The sequence below is a fragment of the Castor canadensis genome, chromosome 3 (genome assembly GCF_047511655.1).
Source record: "Castor canadensis chromosome 3, mCasCan1.hap1v2, whole genome shotgun sequence".
Lineage (NCBI taxonomy): Eukaryota > Metazoa > Chordata > Mammalia > Rodentia > Castoridae > Castor > Castor canadensis.
In genome coordinates, this window is record NC_133388.1 from 45,310,659 (window position 1) to 45,331,346 (window position 20,688).

The window sequence follows — 20,688 nt, forward strand, 5'->3', positions numbered from 1 at the left end:
CCACTATTCCAGTTAATGCAAGTTAGAAAAGGTATATGCAAATTGAATGATTTTTAAGATATATCTTTATGGGGCTGAAATGATAGAACACCTGCCTAGAAAGTGTGAAGCCCTAAGATCTAACCCCAGTACTGCACAAAAATCAAAAAACAACCCAAACCTACTATACCTCTACCGTCATCACGCTTAATCCATGGAGTCCTTTGGGATGGGCGTGGTGGCTCACGCTGTAATCCCTGTGGTTCATGCTATAATTCCAGCTCCTGCAGTTGCGAGAATCTCAAGCTGAGATACGGGACACTGAGGCAGTTTAGCAGGAAGCAACGTTTTATTGTGCTGGCACAGACTCAGCAGACTCGTGTCCAAAGGCTGAGCCCCGAGAACAAAGGGATCTCACTTTATATACCCTTGCAAGCAGGTTACAGAAGCAGAAAGCAAAGCTCAACCCACTTATGGATGCATGTGACTTCATTCCCCCAGTGCTTTATGTTTCAATTTTTAAAGTTTTATCTCTTTGCAATGCCATTCCCTTCTCCCTGCTACATTATCAGAACACAAACTTGTCTGTTTCTTTTTTGGTCCTCCTCCCTGCTACACTGGGAAGGATTGTGGTTTGAGGTTAGGCTAAGGTAGTAAGGCAGCTTTGTGTCAAGGTTACTTTTGTTAAAGACAGCCAAGAGCTGTAAACCTAGTTTTCATAAGTTTGAAAAAACTGTTTATTCTTCACTGACCTCACATATTTTCTATTCAATAACATTTTTGTTTTAATTTGTTTGTCTCCTAAACTACTATTTGACCTCCCTCTCTCGCCCCCACATCTCTCTCTGCCTCTCACAATGAGACAGTGTCATCCTGTTTAGCCCAGGCTGACCTTGAACTCATGATCCTCCTGCTTCACCCACCAAGTGCAACCACACCCAACATTGTTTTTATTTTTTTACTTTTTTGCCATTTTTTAAACTTTTTTTTGCTATTATATTGCCACACTTTCCTCCACTCACCCAACATTCTATTTTTTTCACTTTTTCCATATTATCACACTTTCTACCACATAAGCTTTGTAGTGGTATTTTTGTTCTTGTTTGGTTTTGCCATTCTTTAGTTGTTACTGTGCATATGATTACAAAGTCTCATATTTATTGGTACTTTTAGCTGCTTTTTTGGATAATGCAAGGACCTTAGAATTTCTGATCCAAATTTATGTACTATTATTGTTATTTAATTTAATATTGTATTTATTGCAACTTCAAATTTTATATAGTCAGTATTCATTTAAGTGTATACTTATCTTTTTAGTACTGTTTATTCCTTCCTGTATCTCTGAACTTTTTCTGGAATCATTTCCCTCTGTCTGCAGAATACTGCTTATTATTTTCTATAATGAGCAACTGCGGTTGAGCTAAATGTGTTTGAAAGTGTCTTTACCATCATTCTTGATTTGTTTTTGGGGAGAGGCTGGGCATAGATTTTCAAGTTTGCAGTTTCCTTTCAGCAACCTGAAAATATTACATTGGCTTAGGGCTGCCAGATTTTTAGAGAACTTTGCTGTGAGTTTGATAACACTGTTGCTTCTTTGAAAGTAATGCCTTTTACACCATTCTGGCTACTTTTATCATTTCTATTTTGTGTTTTTTCCCTACTTTTGATGTGTCACAGTGTGGGTTTTTTAATTTTATCATGCTTGGATAGTTTAGGGTTCAGTGTTCCTTAAAATTCAGAGCTTGGTGTGTAGCTCAGTGATAAGAGTATTTGCCAGCATGCACTGGGCACTGGGCCCAATCTGCAGCACTGCAAAAGGAAATAATCCAATCAGATTTTTATGCTGGGAGTGATGGTGCATGCCATAGTCCCTACTACGTGGAGGCTGAGGCAGCAGAATCATTGGAGCTCTTGAGTTTGGAACCAGCCTGGGTGATATAGGGAGACACCATCTCAACAGCAGCAGAAATAAGAAAAAGTCACTTGTAAGAATACTTTGTTAAAATACTAACATATCTCCTTAATTGTTGTTTCTGCCATATTCTCTCTCCACTCCTTCTAGAATTCTTCTTTTCTCTCACATTAGATGTTCTTATATAACCACATGTCTCTTATCCTCTCTGCTCTATTTTCCATTCTTTGTCCCTACTTTTCATCTAGATAGTTACTTCTGATCTAACTTACAGTTTATGAGTTCTTTTTTTCAAGTTTGTTGGTTTCCATGAAACCAGTTCACTGAATTCTTAAACTTGATTAATGTTTGGGACCTGTCACTTAATTCTTCTTTATAGGTTCTAGTTCCCTGCTGATAGTGTCGGTCTTGTGATTTCTATCCTTAAACACATTTTGCATTAGAAACTAAATCCTGCATTTTGTAACTCCATTATCTGGGTCCGTGTGGGGCTGTTTCCCTTGTGTTTGGATCATGCTGTCTTGTTTTTTCACTTGCTGTGTTAGTAACTTTCTATTACTGTAACAAACCCCTGAGATAATCAACGTGAAAGGTTTTATTTTTGACTCACAGTTTTGGAGGTTTCAGTGTGTAGTGCGATTAGTTCTCCAACTCTTAGCCAGAGTCATTCCATCTTGCAACGGGCAGCCACACTGTTGTTCTGTGTGCCGTACTGTGGCCCAAGTCCTCCTTCCCACGTTGGATTGTGTCTGCAGAGGTCAGCAAGAGTGATGGAGAGAGCAACGACCAATCACACTTAAACATGGCATTTCCCCAATGTCTGTGTTTCATATTTGAACCTGTAGTTACTTCTGTTTATTTTTAATCTTAGTTGGTGCTCTAGTCACTTTTGCTATAGATGTAGAGCCCTATAAAAGAGGCTATTAGTAGGATGTGGTTGGTGGTGGCTTCCACGGGCTCTGGAGAATCTGGTTGATGCCTCCTTACAGAGCTGTCCACTGCTCTGTAAGTGCATGCTGTAAATCTCATTTTTACTCACTTGTTGGACTTGTTTAAATTAAATTATTATTTGGGATTTCAACCTCATTCTTTTTTTGAGCCACATGACTCTTTAGCCCTTCCAAGGAAATTCACACAACACAGTCCATGCCCACATTGCTTTGGGGCACACTGTTTTGGGGGACTATTGCCCACCAAAACAACTTACCTCTTGATTGAGGGGAGAGAGAGCGAGAGAGAAAGGAGTTTAGGGTTCCACTAAAACTTTTGAGGGCATGATCCCCATGACCTAAAACCTTCACTAGAACCTACCTATTAAAGTATCCTTCATCTCCCAGTAGTGCCACCCTGGGGAACAAGCCTTTAACGCATTCCTTTGGGAGACATTCCAGATCTGAATTACAGCAGATGCCTTATTTAACGGACTGTCCAACATTAAATATAAAAATATAAGAATAACTTAAAAAGTAGTTCTGGAGAGGATTTATAATTGTTATTGATAAAGACTAGGTGCAATCGGAATGCAGGGTCCTCTTAGTCTAGTTTTGGGGAGCAAGGAGAGTCAAACTGCATCTATTTTTTGTTCACCCTTAAATTAGGATGCTGCCCTTGGATTTTCAAACAACGCGTGGTCAGTTATTAGGTTCCCCCTCCCCATACCATCACTTCCTCAGGGAACCCTGATCTAATTTTTGTTCATCCATCTCAGCAGGATGGCTGTCAAAAATGTTACCTATCTTATCATACTCTCAACTACCTTTCCTGAACTGCTCCGGATGCCTAGAAGAAAGCCACCCAATTGCTGAGCTCTGGTTTCCGCATTTCATTCTTCCTTGCATCTTGGTGATATAAATTTTCACTGTGTCTTTATTCTTTTGGCCAGTTCTTGTAGTTCTCCATGACACGATTGGCAAGAATTACCTATGCACTATTAAAACTTGGAAGTAGAAAAGTATGTTTAAGTGAAAATTCAGTAAGGTCAGTTCTTAATGTACCAGATGGAGATATCAGATTAGTTAGACATGTAGGGTCAGTATATGAAGAGTGGTTGCATTTGGTGTATATATTTGAACACCATCAACTTACTGATGACATTTAAATCTTGGGAACAGTCAGGATGATCTATGATGGATATAGAAGAAGAGTCCTAGAAGTAAGAGGTCAGGTAGAAGAGGAAAGGCAGCAAAGGTAGTTGAGAAAGCGTAGCCAAAAAGGTAGGAAGGAAAGAAAGGGAATATAGTAGGAAAAAGTCCTCAAAGAAAACACAGCAGGAGATTCAGGAAGGAGTGCTCAAATTGTACCAATGCTACTTTGAGGACGAGCAGCATGAGGACAATGTGTGGGACAATGATAGTGATTTTAATAAAAACTCTTTTTATTTTGGAAGGAATTCAGACTGGAATGGTTTGAAAAATAAATGAAAGAAACTTGGCCATGAATGAAATTGAGAAATATGGACCATTTGAGTAAAATGCAAGCTCAAGGGAAGCCATGGTTGGCATTATTTTAATAATGAAAATGTTTAAATAATTTAAAATTCCTAACATTTGGGGGCAAAGCACAATAAATTCTATTAGTGTTATGTCCCATCGTCATTAATATTAATCATTGCAAAGAATTTTTCATGACATGAGGATATTTTCCTACATGACCAAAATTATAAAATTGTCCAGCTTGTACATCTCATTATGTAAGCCATAAGGTGTAGATCTGAACTCAGATGTAATACAAAATCCTATCTTAATAGTTCTATTGCTTTTAAAAAAGATAAACCCAAATCTCATGAATTCTTTAACATTGCTGGATCGAACAGGTCCATATACTAAATAGATGGACCAATACCAATACCAATAATTATAACCCATATTGTACAACTGCGCTAACTTCAGTCATTTCTAAAGCGAACAACATGGAGGCTCCTGTAGAGGCAGTTGAAATTAAGTGGAGAAAGGAAGCTCACATCTCAACTGATGCATATTCATTGTCATTCCCTCAAAAGCACTGTATATCATTCCTGAGCAGCAAGAGAATAAAATGAAATTTTGATCACATTATCAAGAATTTCCTCCATCTCCTTGTGGCCTTAGTTCAGATGCCTGAAGACACTGGGAACCAGAAGTTCTGTTGGGTGAGTGAGTCTTCAGCAGTCAATTCACTGAAAAGAAATGCATGAGCCAGGTTTAGGGAATGCTGTCCTGTAGTCACTCGGATCACTTGTCATTGATTTTCCTGTGAGAATTTCCAGGAAGAGTGGGGTGAGCACTGTTTCTTTTATATATACAGAAAGGATATTTGAAAACAAGGGATAAGATGTTTTTGGAGCCTGGTGCTGGTGGCCATGCCTGTAATCCTAGATACAAGAGGCAGAGATCAGGAGGATCATGGTTCAAAGCAAGCCCAGACAAATAGTTCAAGACAAAATATCCATTAGAAAAAAGGGATGGTGGAGTGGCACAAGGTGTAGTCCCTGAGTTCAGACCCCGGTACTGAAAAAAACAATAACAAAAAAATGATTTTATTAAAAATTTTTAGGGTTTCTGAATTGAAGTACATGAAAAAGTGAATGGAAACAGTCACACCATTTTTACTTTAATAAAAATGAAATAGAACAATATTTGAAAATATTATATAATTCATGTATCTCAAACACATATATGTATATATTGTGTTAACCTTTAGAAGGATCCATTACCATTACTTGAAGATGAAAATATATATGTGTATATACATACATATATATAAATATATATATCTTCCCACAGAATGCAGGGAATATAGGCATGCACCACCCTCTGGCTTTATGTCTTTTAAGTATGTAACAATTACACAGTTTCTGTCTTTTGTAAGGCAAATCACTTACCAAACATTTCAGAGAGCAATATATATATATATATGTATATTTTTGGTGGCACTAGGGTTTGACCTCAGGGACTCACTCTTGTAAGTGCTCTACCACTTCAGCCCTACTTTTTAGCTTTAGTTATTTTTCAGATAGGGTTTTGTGCTTTTTGCCCAGGGTCAGCTGCCGACCTCAATCCTTCTACCTATGTCTCCTCCATAGCTGGAATTACAGGTATGCTCCAGCATACCCAGCTTGCTTTTTGAAGGGCTAGCCTAAAATAGTGATCCTTCTGATCTCCATCTCCTGAGTAGCTGGGATTATAGATGTGCTCCACCACGCCAGACCCTGAAAATATATTATCTAGTCTTATACAAATCTTTTATTATATCCATCACAGCCTATCACAATCCATAGGGCACAATCTTGGCCAAATATTTCTAACTTAAATGTTAGGCATAAAGAGACACTTGGCCACATGAGCCAATTGGGCACCACCGGTAGGTTCCAGCACTTGAACAATGGTGTCCTCACTCCCACTGCTATGCAGAACAAGACTTGGTGGTGCGAACTGGATGGCCAGGGATACGCCTCCTTCCCGCCTGCTGTCTGGGCGGGGCGCCGGAGACCTGGGTGTTACTTAGGGCCACAGCACCCTTTGGCAGAAGCGCATTCCCCCGGAGGAGCCCGACACGCGTGACCAAGATGAGCTGGGAACTGTTGCTCTGGCTGCTGGCGCTGTGCGCGCCACTCCTGCTCCTGGCGCGCGCGGACGGCGACCTGACACTGCTGTGGGCCGAGTGGCAGGGGCGACGGCCAGGTGAGGAGCGGACATGGCCCCCCGCCCCTAGTGAGAGAGCCGGCCCGCAGAGGTCTAAGCCCGTAGATCTCCGCCTGCTCCACCGTGGTCCAGGATCCAAGGGCTGCGTGGAGATCTGCGCCTTTCCCAGGGGCTGAGGGTCCCAAGAGGCAGAGGAACAGGCAGTTCTGCCCCTTTGATGTCTGTCCTGCTGCTTTCCAGCCTAGGAAAACACGAACCCTAGGACACCTCTGCAGGGCTTGCCAAACTGCAAGGGAACTCTGGAACCGGTGCGGGCCGGACTCTTATTTTCCCATCCGGACCCCAGGGATTCGGGTGCAGGATTTGGGGAGAATACTGTGACAAGCAGTGAGTGTCCCCTGAGCTTAAGGGAGCCTCCTGGTAAGAGGCTCAGTGTTTCTTCCTCAAGTTGTTTATCCTCCTTTTCTCGCTCCCAGTAGTTTTGGAGTAAATCTGAGATAATCCCAGATTATCTCCTTACTAGGACAAAAGTGCAGCACTAGGAAGGACTGCGGATGGTGTTTCCTCTGGAGCAAGACATTGAGGGCACACGAAGGGTCATTCTGCCTGTCCCACTGCGTCCGTGCCCAGCTTCACCTGTGATGGCACGTAATTAATGGTCATGTGGTGTCTTTTCTAAACGCAGGCCTTGGGGAGCGGGCAGGCAGTGCGCTCCTCACTTCACAACCCCCCACCTTAGAACAACTCTTAGGAAGTAGGCAGTAGTAGGGTTGTTTCCCATGATGTCAGAGGAATTAAAGACCTGACAAAGGTGGGCTTTGGATTCTCAAGGACCCCAAGAGGGTTTCCCCATTCTGAGTTCCACAGTGAAAACCCTGGAAGCCCTTGGGGGAAGTTTGTTAGGAAGTCCTAGCTGGCTGCTCAGAAGACAGACCGTGTTTTCTATGGGAGAAATGGTGAAAACTGATCCTCTGGGACCAAAAGAAATCCCATAGTACAGTATTTTGTGTTCCTCCAAAGCTCAACCATCCTGGGAGAAATCTCTGTTTTATTTCTGTGGCTGGGTTGTTTGGCCATAACTTGGACAGCACTGACAGTGAATTTATAGGAAATGTACAACGTGTGCAAGACCTTAGTATTTACTAAGGAACTGTGGTAAATACTATGAGTGGTGGACTTCCTTTCCTTTCAAAAACAAGAATCCTAAACACACAACTGTAGGACTTTCCCTTGATTGATTGCTGATCCAACAAGCAAAATACATAAACCTTCTGTATATTGTGTTTGATCCTACGTATGCTGGTATTAACTTGCACTTGGGGAATCACATACAGTTTGTTTCTATCTGTAACGTGTACTGCTACAAAAGTTCCTCTATGCATGTAGTTATGGCTGAGAAGGAAAAACATTGATTGACTTTTTCCCTGAGTTACAAGGTCACTTAAAGTAGTTTTTATGAAATTTAATTAATTTTCTATTGTTCGATTTTGTGGACAAAAAGTATTTTGAATGATTTTAAATTTAAATACACATGATTATGTGGTGATAAGATTTGAAAAGTTGTATATTAACTAGATGCATTGCCACTTAAGTAAATAAGTTATACTAAAATTGTTTAACAGTTACAGAAATGTTAATGGCTTTTAAACTTTAACTTTTTAACTTAATTAATTTCAAAATGTAATCACTTTTAAACCTGCATTAACTAAAGAGTAAGTTTTATAGAATTCCTTTTAAGTATAAAACGTAGGTACATATATATATATTACCTAGATGGATATGTAGTATATCTGTGGAATTAAAGTTTCATGGGATGGGAATGAAGGAAAAAAATTAAAGGAACATAGAAATTCACTCAGAACACCAAAACATAATGGGCCAGAAAGATGGACACAGTCTCTCAAGATAAAACAACAAAAACATTTTTCCTCATATTAATTTTTATCACTTAAAAATTAGACACTACAGTTGTGTAATAAAAAAATTTAAAATACAAAGCATGCATGGTAAAAAGTTAAGTTCTGTCCTGCCCTGTCCCCAGGATATCTTTCTAGAGGCCACCATTTCTTCCTGTCCTATATCCTTCTAGAGAACTCTCTGCATTTCCAGGCATATATCTCACAGAGTGGAGTTTAAGGGTAACTGGTTTTATATATTGTCCTTTGATCCAGAAAAATCCATGACAGAAGTTCAGAGCAGCAGCAAATAACAGCAGCACAAGTGAGGACAACTCAGGATTTAGTTGACGATAGCCTCCAAGTGAGCCATCTGTGAGTGGCTTCCAGAAAAGATCAGGAAGCCTGGGCTGCAGTGTTGATGTTTAGTGTCAGAGGCAATATCTGTGTGGGATTGGTCCCTCTGCGCTGAGCACTGGGACACAGCAGTGACCTGGCACAGTCTGGACACTTACACAACCCACCCTTTGGGGGCAAGGGAAGAGGTTGTGTCATGTCACTCTTCTCTGCACTGTCCAGACCCCAGTGGAGTCCTGTGTCCTGCTCTGGTCAGCTCTCTTCAATAGAAGCCTGGACCTATGTGAGCTATGCAGAGGGCAGTGTGCAGAGTGAGGAAACCTGAGGTTGTGTCATGTGAGGACAGGTAGCAGGAACTAGATGTGTTTAACCTTAGAGAAGCAAGAGATGAGAGGACTTAGGGAAGACATGCGTGCTATCTCAATTCAGAGATCATCTTCCACATCCTGTGAGGAAGGAGGTAGAGAGCAGTCAATGGCCTGAGGAGAGAGTTTTCCAACTGGGCTGGACATTGAACTCTAGGTTTCTTTTCAACTTTGGGAGGCTGCTTTCAGAGGTTCTTTATAGAAGGTCATCATGAGTGTCAGATTCTGTGAAATTGGTAAATAAAAGTTAGTGCCCCCCCCAAAAAAAAAGTTTCTTCTCCAGGAGAGAAGATGAGTCATATTTGGTTGTCCTAATGTCACTGTGAGCCTGGGATCTTTCATCATTGGCTTCACATAAATGGCTGCTTATTGATGTAGATATTAAGAAATCTTTGTGAGCTGTAGGCTTGTTAGCAAATAGCTCCAAAAGAAACTAAAGTCAGCTTGGAGTCTGAGCATTGAAGTACTTTGTTATAATGAGTAGTCGATGAAGAAACAATTTTCTGACTACACTTCCAATATGCCTGTAAAGTCCTTGGTCATGTGTGACTTTCCATGAAATTATATCACATACATGGATAGTTTTGTAGCCCAGACTTAGGAATTGAGATGTTTCCATCCTTTATTCAGATATTTGCTGGAAATCTTTTTCCTAAAAACAAGTTACATTTTTTTGATGTCTAAGAAACAATTCTGTTTTAGAAAATACTGACTGTGATTAGGGTTGTGGGTATAGCACCGTGATGAAGCACTTGCATAGCATCCAGAAGGACCTGGGTTCAATCTCTAGCGCCAGCTGAAAAAGCTACCATATTTGAATATGTATGCCACAGGGGAGTGGAAACTATGGGCTGTGGAACTGGATGTACCTGGGTTTGTATCCCAGCTCTGCCAGAATTCTTGGGTGTTTATTAGGTAGTCATTAATTTATGGAGTCCTTTCTATTTTCTATCTCATGGTGCTGAGGTCATAACCATGAACAAGGCAGACTATGGGTAGTCCCATAGTACTGTAGCTCAGGCAGAGGCAGGAGGATCTCAGGTTGGAGGCCAGCCCAGGGAAAGTTATGGAGATCCTATTTGACTGATAAAATACAAAGTGGCTGAGGGCACGACCCAGTGGTAGAGTACTTGCAGAGCAAGTGCAGGAGTCTGAGTTCAATCTCCAGTACAGAAAAAACAAACAAATAAACAACAAGCTGATAAACATAAGAACAAATGGATAAACAAAAAAGGCTGAAAGAGTCTCACCTTTATGGCCTTAGCAGTCTATTGGGGTGAGTTAATCTCTGTAAACCTCAGTATCCTTTTCTTTAAAGCAGAGATAATGATACCTATTTTCTAAGATTCTTGTGAGAGTTTTAATAAGGTAATGTGTTAAGCACATAGCAAGTAATAAAAAATTATTAAGGCATTAGGACAGGTAGCCCCATTACTACTGGTGGGAGAAATTAGGGCACACACATTATTGAGTGAGTATTCTATAGTTCCTTGCTAAAAAGTCCTTCTGCTAAAAGTTTTTGGTGATAATTAGAGTTGATAATTTCTTAAGCACTGAGTCTGTGCCAGATATTGCTGCAAGAGCTTTCCAGGTTTTGACTCCTTTCTCTCAAAAATCCTGTGAAGAAATGCATCATGAATTGCTTTTCAGTTGTGAGAAATTAAGGCACTGAATTCTCACAGGGCAGATGCTCACTGCTGGGTGTGGTGAAGCTAAAATTTGAACCCTGGGAGTTTCCAGAGCTGGTTCTCTAAACAAAGCAGGATTGAAACCTGTTGTGTTGACACAGTTAAAAACTGCTTAACTAAATTAGTACACTAGATTCCTAAGTACAACTTTTTTGGTCTAATCAAAAATCTGAAGTTAAGTGATAACATGTTTGCTACTTTTCAACAATAACATATTTTCATAAACTTAGCACCACAGTGACTCTGTAGGTTCAGATAGACAGTGGTTATCGTCTCCTCCAGTACAAATAAACCACTTGTTATTGCTTTAGTAATGTAGCATTTCTAGTCTTTCACAGGAATCTAACAAGGTAAACAGAATGCAAGATTTCATTTCTCTGTCCTATGCAATTCATCTTGGGTGAACTAGTAGATTCTCCTAAGATGAGAATTCACACATTTAGGGGGCACACTTACAAAAAAGGATTCCCTGATAGATATCACATATATTTGTGTGTTAGGAAAAATATTACATTAAAATGCAGGATATAAATTACATCATACCATAGAGCAGAAGTTTGTATACTTGAATTCCTGGTTAATGCCTTCACTGCCACAAACTGGAAAAACAGAACTGAAAAGTGGATGGGGCCTTTAGTGATCATCTAATCTGAATAGCCCATTTATGGATAAAGAACTTTTGACCAAGCAATGACTTTCTGTTTTCTTAGCTTTCCTATTTTCTTAGAGCCTTCCACAGAGTGAAAGTATGGGGCTATAAAACATAAGTAAGAGTAAAATCCAAAGTTTCTAGTCAGATTCTGGAATACACAAAATACTGTGTGGATGACTGCTAATAATATAGTTTGCATTTGTGCTGTTAAAAATTTTAGGTAGATGTTATCGTAGGTTATTTAAATTTTTAAGCTCATGCACTCGGTCTACATATTAACTGGTATTGGGTAGCATTTTCTTTCTACTCTTTGATGTATGAGTCTAACCCCTTGCATATTTGCTCCCCTGCACCCGTCCTCCTTCCTCCACAGAATGGGAGCTTACGGACATGGTGGTGTGGGTAACTGGAGCGTCAAGTGGCATTGGCGAGGAGCTGGTGTACCAGTTGTCTAAACTTAGAGTTTCTCTTGTGCTGTCAGCCAGAAGGGTACATGAGCTTGAAAGGGTGAAAAGAAGATGCCTGGGTGAGTAAATCCAAAACACCAGCAACACTGCTTGCTAGAAATGAATCAGAACCCAGCTCAAGTGTAGCACTGAGAATTTTTGAGGCAAGAGTGGATGCTCCAGGTCAAACACACTGTGGCTCTAATGCCCCTAGTGCTCTCACCCTGACCTCGTCTTTAGTCATCTCTAAAGTAGCTGCCTTTGCCTTCTCCTTCTCTTCTGTCACCTTTCTACTCTTTTTGCACCGACCCTTGCCATTAATGATTAACCAACAATTTTCTCAAATGCAGATGGATTTTTAGTGATCAACTGACTTATATCCTTGTCCTTGAGAGAGAACATTTTTGTTCTTATTAATGCAATTCAAATATCTAATCACTGAGTTTTCATTAAGATCTTTTAGCTGGGCACTGGCCCTTCACACCTGTAATCCTAGCTACTCAGGATGCAAAGATCAGGAGGATCATGGCTCAAAGCCAGCCCCAAAAGGGGCTGGTGTTGTTGCTCAAGGTGTAAGCCCTGGGTTCAAACCCCAGTACAGCAAAAATAAAAAAAGAATGATTTTTTGTCATTTTGCCAAAATGCCTCATATAGCCATGTGGTATGAATCAGATTTTTGTTATATAAGATAACAGAAAAGGAATGAAATTATGTTTAAAAGTTCAAACTATTATAATATCTTTCATATTCATATAAATGGCCAAAGTGTTAGTATTTTTGTGGTTTGGTCTAGTCACATTCTGTTTTAAAGTAGTGTTTAGTAAAAAAAATTATTTCTCATAGAGTATCTAGTACCTATGACTAAATAATTTTGAATTTTCCATCAGATCTTTTGTGGGACATCCCTGTCCTGGTCATTCTTTTAAAGATCTGTCTTTTACTTTGCTGACTGACTTAAGCATCCAGCAATGAGAGTTCATTTTCCCATGAAGACTTAGCAAGGCCACAGGCCCCTTTCATGGTATTGCTTTTAAAGACCTCTTGTACTTTTGCCCTGTGCCATTTCTTATGGTAGTTGCTTCTCTACCTGTGACCTGTAAGTCTTGTTTTGGCAGAGAAGATGAACCATGTCAGCATTTCCTAGCTGGTGTGAGGATGATTGCTTTCCTTTTATTGGTCAGATCATTGGTACAAACCTTTCCTTGCTTTTAATATACATGATGTTTCACCATTTCCTATTTTGCCCATAAAACCTTTGCAACTCTTGTGTTTTTTATTGTTGCTTGTCTTTCTCATTGGCTTTACTTGTACTTCAAGTTTAGAATTCAGGGAATTTAGTCTTTGTTGTCCTTTGGTCAACAGAAATAGAAAGGGCCTGTGGCTGTTGTATGGCCCTAAGCCTCTTACTGATACAAGTGTAAACTGTCATTTTTTAACACGCTGTGAAAGAGCAACTAAGGGCCGGGGTTTAGCTCAGTGGTAGAGCTCTTGCCTACCCCATGCCAGCCCCTGACTTTAGTTCCAAGACCATTCAAAGAAAGAGCAACTAAATTTGTAAGCCTATCACAAAACCAATATAACTCTGTACTTCTAAAAAAACTGCTCTATAATTAGCAATTTTTAGTTTGGGGATAATCTTGGTTTGTCAGAGTCCATTCTAAAATTCCACTGAATAAATTATGTTCAAGGTGAAGCCCACCATTCCACTTCCCATGAATCCCCCCAGCCTTTGGTCTAAGACGTTGCCATTTTACCAACTAAGTCATCTTCCCAGTCAATGAGAGAAACTTTCTTCACCAGGCCACTCCCGGTGTTTATGGCCAACTCTTTTCATAGAGTGGGGATTAAATTTAATGTGAGTAGCACAGCGTTTAATTGAACTATGGCACAACTTCCACACTAATGTTTATGTGTCTTTATTTAGAGAATGGCAATTTAAAAGAAAAAGATATACTGGTTTTGCCCCTTGACCTGACTGACAGAGATTCCCATGAGGAGGCGACCAAAGCTGTTCTTCAGGAGTTTGGTAGAGTAAGTAGCATTTTATATCAATAAAGCATTAATTATATTGATTTTCTGACTTTGAAGTAATTGCAAAGCATTTCACATCTGGGGTTCTCTCATTCAGAGAGATCTTTGTGGGAGGGGGTCCACACAGTGGGATCAGGATTACAAATTGCCATTCTTAATCTCTGGATCTTTAGCTTTAGGTAATTAATACTTTTCATACTTTCACAAGTAATCCTCTATGTAGAACAAAAGAAGTGAGCATTCATTGCTGCTTTTATCTTTATGACATTTTTTACTGTCCATAAAAAGTTACTTAAAATGGGACTTCTGTGGGTGAATTCTGGTTCTTTTATTTTATCTTCTTATTGATGACGTCTAGAAACATATCATTTGTTTCATTGATTCTTCAAGTTAACAATATAACCAGGCACTCCCAGCAAGTCCATCAGTTTATCCATATTCCATCCCACAAATTCCCTTTCTCTGATTTTATTTAACTAGATCGACATTCTTGTCAACAATGGTGGGAGATCCCAGTGCTCTTCGGTTGTGGGTGCCAACCTGGATGTCTTCCAGGAGCTGATAGAGCTTAACTACTTAGGGACAGTGTCCTTAACCACATGTGTTCTGCCTCACATGATCGAGAGGAAGCAAGGGAAGATTGTGACTGTGAACAGCCTTGTGGGAGTTGCAGCTACGCCCCTTTCTAGTGGATATTGTGCTAGCAAATACGCTCTTCGGGTAAGGCTGCTTAAACTGTAATAGAACTGACCTAAATGTGTGCATGGAGGATATGCTATCACTTGGTAAGGCCATTAGCACTGGGAGGTAATGTAAGGAGACAGAAAGAAGAGAACTTTGGCAGAGGACACTCCTGGTACATGATATGAGACTAGAGCCACATATGCCTGTAACCTATTCAACAGATGTGTATTGACAGCCTGTACTGTGCCAAACACAACAACAGATCGTGGGGACACAAAGATAAGATATGGTTTTTCCTTTTAAGGACTGTATAGACTGGTCAACCTGTCACCCTTGGCCTTATTCCTATCCCTACCACATCTTCGTGGTAAATGGTGGTCCAGCCCTCTTTTCTTCTACACATAGTTCAGGATCAACTATTTTCGCTCCATTTCTGTGATTTCAATACTTTTCCTTTTTTTACTTGCTATTTTTCTCAGTCTAATTCTTTATGTATGTTGGAAATAGGTGCTGCCTACTGGATGACTAGCCCTTGGGGCCATTACTTTTTTAACAAAATCCTTGATTCTGTTCACTGTGTTGTCATTGGAAGAAGAAAATCTAGTCAAGGCAAGGACTAAGAGAAAGGCTTGATTTGGGTTATATAAATCATGAGGTATAAATATTAAAACTTAATGAATTTTTAATACTGGCTTAAGAGTGCATATGAAGAAATAAGCGTGCCAGTAAGACACGAATGATGAATGGAGATCCAAAGCTTATAATTCATACGATTGAAGGTGAGTTTTAGTAGGATGCTTCACTGTTGGAATAATGAGATGCAATAGGTTTAGGTTCATGAAAATTGAAACTTTGTTTCTTTAGGACATCTTTTCTGCCATGAAAAACAGTTTCATAGAAAGAGAGAGATGAAGGCAAATGCAACTCTGATGAATTCTTCATATTTAGTCATGTCAATTACTTCCTGCAGTGCCATTGTGCAATCTTCAGGCAGAGGAGGGACAGTGGCCACCCCATCTGTTGGTCCCAAGTCTCATAAGACATGCAAGATGCTTAAATAAAACACAGAAGAGCTGTCTGGCTTGCCCTGAAAGACCATCTGTTTTATTACTGGATGTGAACCTCTGATAGAATATGTTGGGTTGATAGTGGAGTTAGTTGAACATCGAGACCAAGAGGTTCTTTTTTTTGGCAGGGCTGGGGTTTGAACTCAGGGCCTCATGCTTATGAGGCAGGCACTTTACAACTTGAGCTATTCTACCAACCCCAAGAGACTCTTTTTAAAGAAGACATTTCCTTTTACGATTTCCAGCAACTTGCAGTGTGAACTTATTGTTTTCATACCATTCTTGATGTGAATTCCAAAGAGAGGTTTCAGCGTCTGATGTGTTACCACTTGGTGTCCTCACTCTTTTGCTGCAGAGGGGAGAAGGTCATAGGTACAGAAGTTCTCCATTCATTTCCCAAGCATTTTCTTTCATCCATCTTGGAGGCAGGCACTATGTCAGTCCGTGACAGCACAGACTGTCACAGCCTCTGTGTTAGTTGGTGTCAGCATGCAAAACTGGTGACTGTTTAATGTTGCCAGATCATGTAGGAATGTAATGTGGGTTATCTCATCCTATTAAAGTGGTAATAGCAGTTGAAAAGGTTGAATTCTCTCTCTGTGATAGTCACTGTGAAGTTCTAATCCTGCTGTTTCCCCCATTGCCCTGAATGAAGCACCTGAGTCCACTCAGGGGACTAAAGAACAGCCATACCTTAGCTGTTCTCTGGAGAAAATGCTCTCCTTTCAGAATAGGGAGAGAGCATGCTCAGTGTTTGCCTGCCATAAAAACATCAATGACGAGAGCCACTGCTACCCATGGGGTGAACCATTTGTACCTGGCAAGAATGGAGATTATCTGTTCCAGATCACCTCCTCTTGCAGATGAAAATGCTTATTAGGCTGGCTTGGTGTCCTTTAATCAAGGCATGGCACAACACATATTTTGTTAAATCATGAGGTGTGTGTCTCCATTCAGTTTTATTTACCTTATTATTTTTTTCTTTTTTCTTGTGACCTGTTAGGGTTTTTTTCATAGCCTCCGAACTGAACTTGTTGAATATCCAGGTATAACAATTTCTAACATTTTCCCTGGACCTGTGAACTCAAATATTTTCAAGAATTCTATAGCTGAAGAGGCCACTAAGGTAAAAAAAAAATTCTAGTTGGGAATAATTTGAAGGTTTTACTAGCTATATCTTATGTTTGTATCACTGTATTTAAGTGTTTTTGAAGTGTCAGAAGTGTGTATGAATCACTGACAAAACTTATCTCCTGTCATTAGGAAAATTGTGAAAGTTAGCTAGAAGTGCTTTGGCATCCAGTTCCTATTAAAGGTTAATGAATTTGCTAAGAGACCACTTACAAGTGGACCACTGTTATGTGTCCACTATTACACAACAGTTTCTTCCTCTTCTATTTCATTCTTGTGGATGTATTGAATTTCAATGCTAAATGATTTCTGTTTCTAAAGAGATGATAAAATGACCACTTATCAATGTAAAGTGATGCAATCCTAATTACTAGCAAGGAACCTTGGTCTTTGAGTTTAATATGCATAATCTCAACTGGTAAGCGTATGACCCCTTTTGAAATATTACAAAAGTTTGCCAGTTCCCATGATTAACTGTGGGGAATACTAACAGGCACGAAGCCCCACCCTGAAGGAACCCAGTATTAGGTGGCTTTTGGGTCCTTTCCAGCTTCAACTTTCATTTAAATAGTTTGCATAAATATTTAGCATTCAATTCTTTTTTAACTCCTTTTAGGTGACAGATAATGAATTAGACCATTTGCCCAAGATGACAACTCATCGTTGTGTCCGGCTGATGTTGATCTCCATGGTCAATGATTTGAAAGAAGCTTGGATTGCAGAGCAACCTTTCTTGTTGGTAGCATATCTATGGCAATATATGCCAACCTTTGGCTGGTGGATTACCATTAAGTTATGGAAGAAAATTATGTTTTAAGAGTGATGGGTAACAGAAATTTATATATTTCTTATTAGTATGTATCAATCTTACACAAAATACAAATTTTTCCAGTGCTTAAATTTTTTTGTAAACTCTCCACCAATCTCATAATATTCATACCAAAAAGTATAAAAAATATTGTTACCATACATATCTGATGGTTTCTCATAAATTGTTACTAGTATACATTTTCTTTCTTTTTTTTTTTTTCCTTAGCTGGGGTAGCACTGAGCCTCAGACTTAAGAGGCAGGCATTTTTACTGCTTGAGCCACTCAGCCAGCCTGAATTTTCTACAATGTAAAAATCAAAGGAGAGGTTGCCATTTTTTCTTCTACTCTTGCAGTTTGACAGTGCAAGTGTTATAAGGCCCTTTCCTATCTGTTTCTCCCCACCCTGCACTCTCAGCTCAGCCATGACCGCCTTGAAGTCATACCTGGCCTTCCCTCCCTTCTTCCTAGCACTAGGTACAACTTGTCCCTGTGCTTTCTTCTGTCAAATCCCCTGCTGCACTGTTGACAGATGAATTCACACTGTCATCCTTGTCCCTTCCACCTCAGTCCTGGGGCACTCTGTACCTGTAAGATGTGCCCACACCCCTGTCTAAGGACAAAGGCTGTTCACTCACTCATTCAGCATCATTCTTATAGCAATGATGGGGAACATAAGAACTAATGTAGTGAATTGAGTCCAAAATGATAGACTGTGATTATGCAAAGAAAGGTGATTGCTGTGGGTGGTTTTCATTGCTAACATTATTTCTTTTGTGCACTTTATCACTTCCACTGCTTACAACTAAAGATAGATTTATATATAAAAAAAGAATTATAAAACAGAATCATACTACACACTTTATATAAGCTACAACTATTTAAGAAATTCTCTAATTGTTAGACACTTGTTGTGTTCCAGCTTTCTACAGGACAGTGAAAATGAATTAGGGAGGAAAAATATGAAAAACAAAGCATGAGAAAATGATTTGAAATTTAAGGATGATAAACTGGTTTCAAAAATACATTAAAATGTCCAGAGGTATAGATGTAGTTTGGGATGGTTCCAAAGGCAGAGTTTTGTCAAGATTACTCCTGAGTTTTAAATTTGGAGCACAGCTGAGATGGCATTGAGCCCAGTGGTAGATAAGTGCTATGAAGGAAAGACTCCAACCAGAGAAGCAGCACAGAATCCTGGTGAAGAGCCCGGAGCCTGGAACTGGGCTACCTGGGTTCAAATCCCAACTCTACCCTTATTTGCCCCATGATCATAAGTAAGTTATTCCTCTATAACTCAAACTCCTCATCTACAAAATGGAGAGCAGTTAATCGTAATTAGTCATAGGACTGATACGGGGATTAAGTGAATTAGTTCATGGGAAGCTCTTAAAACAGTCATCTGAAGTGTAAGTGTAGCCATTGTGTTTTTGTATTATTTTTCCTTCTGAGTTTGATAGCAAAATATTAAGCTTGCATAAAGATCAAGATTTATTTTATAGTGTAATTGAGAAATAAATTGAACATGTACAATGCGATGATTTGATGTGTGCATTGCACAATGATTAGCAGTCAAGGTAATTAACACAGCCAGCCTCTCTGTTATTATTAATTTTTTTGTGGTAAAAGTACTTAGAATCCACTCTGTCCGTGACACACGTACACCCATGTTTATCCGAGCACTATTCGGAATACCATTATGGAATCAGTCTATGTGCTCTTCAGTGGGTGGATGGATAGAGGAAATATGGTCAATGTACACAATGGAGTATTATTCAGAACTTAACAACTGGGATTATGCCATTTGGTGGGAAATGGATGAAACTGGAGAGTGTCATGTTAAGTGAAATAAGTGAGTTCCACAAAGACAAGAATCACATGTGTCTTCTTGTTTGTGGATGTTAGAGGAGCAGAATAAAACAAGGTCATGAAAACAGAGGAAGCACTACTAGGGAGGTGGAAGAGAAAGGAAAATCAGGAAGGGAGAGAAAGATAAGAACACATAATGGAGGGGAATAGATCAAAGTACGCATGCGTGGAGATGTCATAATGAAAACCCTTACTTTGTACAATTAATGTAAACAAAAATACTGCTAACAAGTTTCAAGTATACTATAAAGTATTATTAACTCGGTCACCATGTTGTACATTTGATTAGAATTTATGTTATAGTAACCTAACTAATTCATGTTGTAACCAAAAATTTGTACCCTTTGATCAATTTCTCCTTATTTTCCTACCTTCTCATCTCTGGCAACCATTATTCTACTCTCTATCAGTGTGATTTTTAAAGATACTACCTACAAGTTATATCATACAGTGTCTTGCTTATCTTACTTAGCATAAGGTGTTGTCACAAATGGCAGGATTTCCTTCATAGCTGAATAATATTCCATTGCACACTTATATAGATTTCCCTTCCATTCAGTGTCAGAGTTAGTTGTTTTTCTATCTTAGTTCTTGTGAGTAATGCTGAAGTGAGCATGGGAGTTCAGATTCCTCTTCAAGATACTGATTTCATTTCTTTTGGACATGTACCTTGCTATTTGGATGTGAATCATCATCCAAGGCTTTGTACCCAAGTAGCAATGTTGAAAAGTGGTGGAACTTTTAAGAGGCGGTGCCAAGTGGAAGGTAATTAGGTCATGAAGACATCATCCTTGGAAGGGATTAATATACTTCTCACAGGACCCCAGTTAGTTCTTGAGAGAGTGGGTTGTCGTGAAGAAGGCCACCCTGTGTACTTGGTACTGTTGCCCATGGCTGATTCATTTCCATCTCTCCACCATGTTGTGACTTAGCTGCAAGAGCTCCCACCACAGGCTGACAGTTTAGGCCACCTGATCTGGGACTCAGCCTCCAAAACTGTATGGTAAAAAAATTTTCTTTTCTTTACACTGTGTACAGCTCCTATTGTGATACAACAGAAAATGGCCACCTGTAAGTGGCACTGATGAATGTCATATGATAATTTTTCTAAATTTTTGATGAGTCTCAATACTATTTGTCATAATCTTGATTCCAACTTACATTTTCAAGTTTTTAATAACAGGGCAG

General features: G+C 39.6%; 1 protein-coding gene across 1 annotated transcript; it reads left to right on the forward strand.

Annotated features, from left to right (window-relative positions):
* The first annotated feature begins 6,375 nt into the window (after positions 1-6,375).
* On the forward strand, positions 6,376-19,943 carry LOC109696073 (dehydrogenase/reductase SDR family member 7-like). Its single transcript, XM_020178942.2, has 6 exons — positions 6,376-6,549; positions 11,841-11,993; positions 13,838-13,944; positions 14,425-14,664; positions 16,699-16,821; positions 17,443-19,943. Exons 1-6 carry the CDS (start codon positions 6,435-6,437, stop codon positions 17,641-17,643), a joined length of 939 nt encoding a protein of 312 aa, XP_020034531.1. The 5' UTR covers positions 6,376-6,434; the 3' UTR covers positions 17,644-19,943.
* Positions 19,944-20,688: the final 745 nt, after the last annotated feature.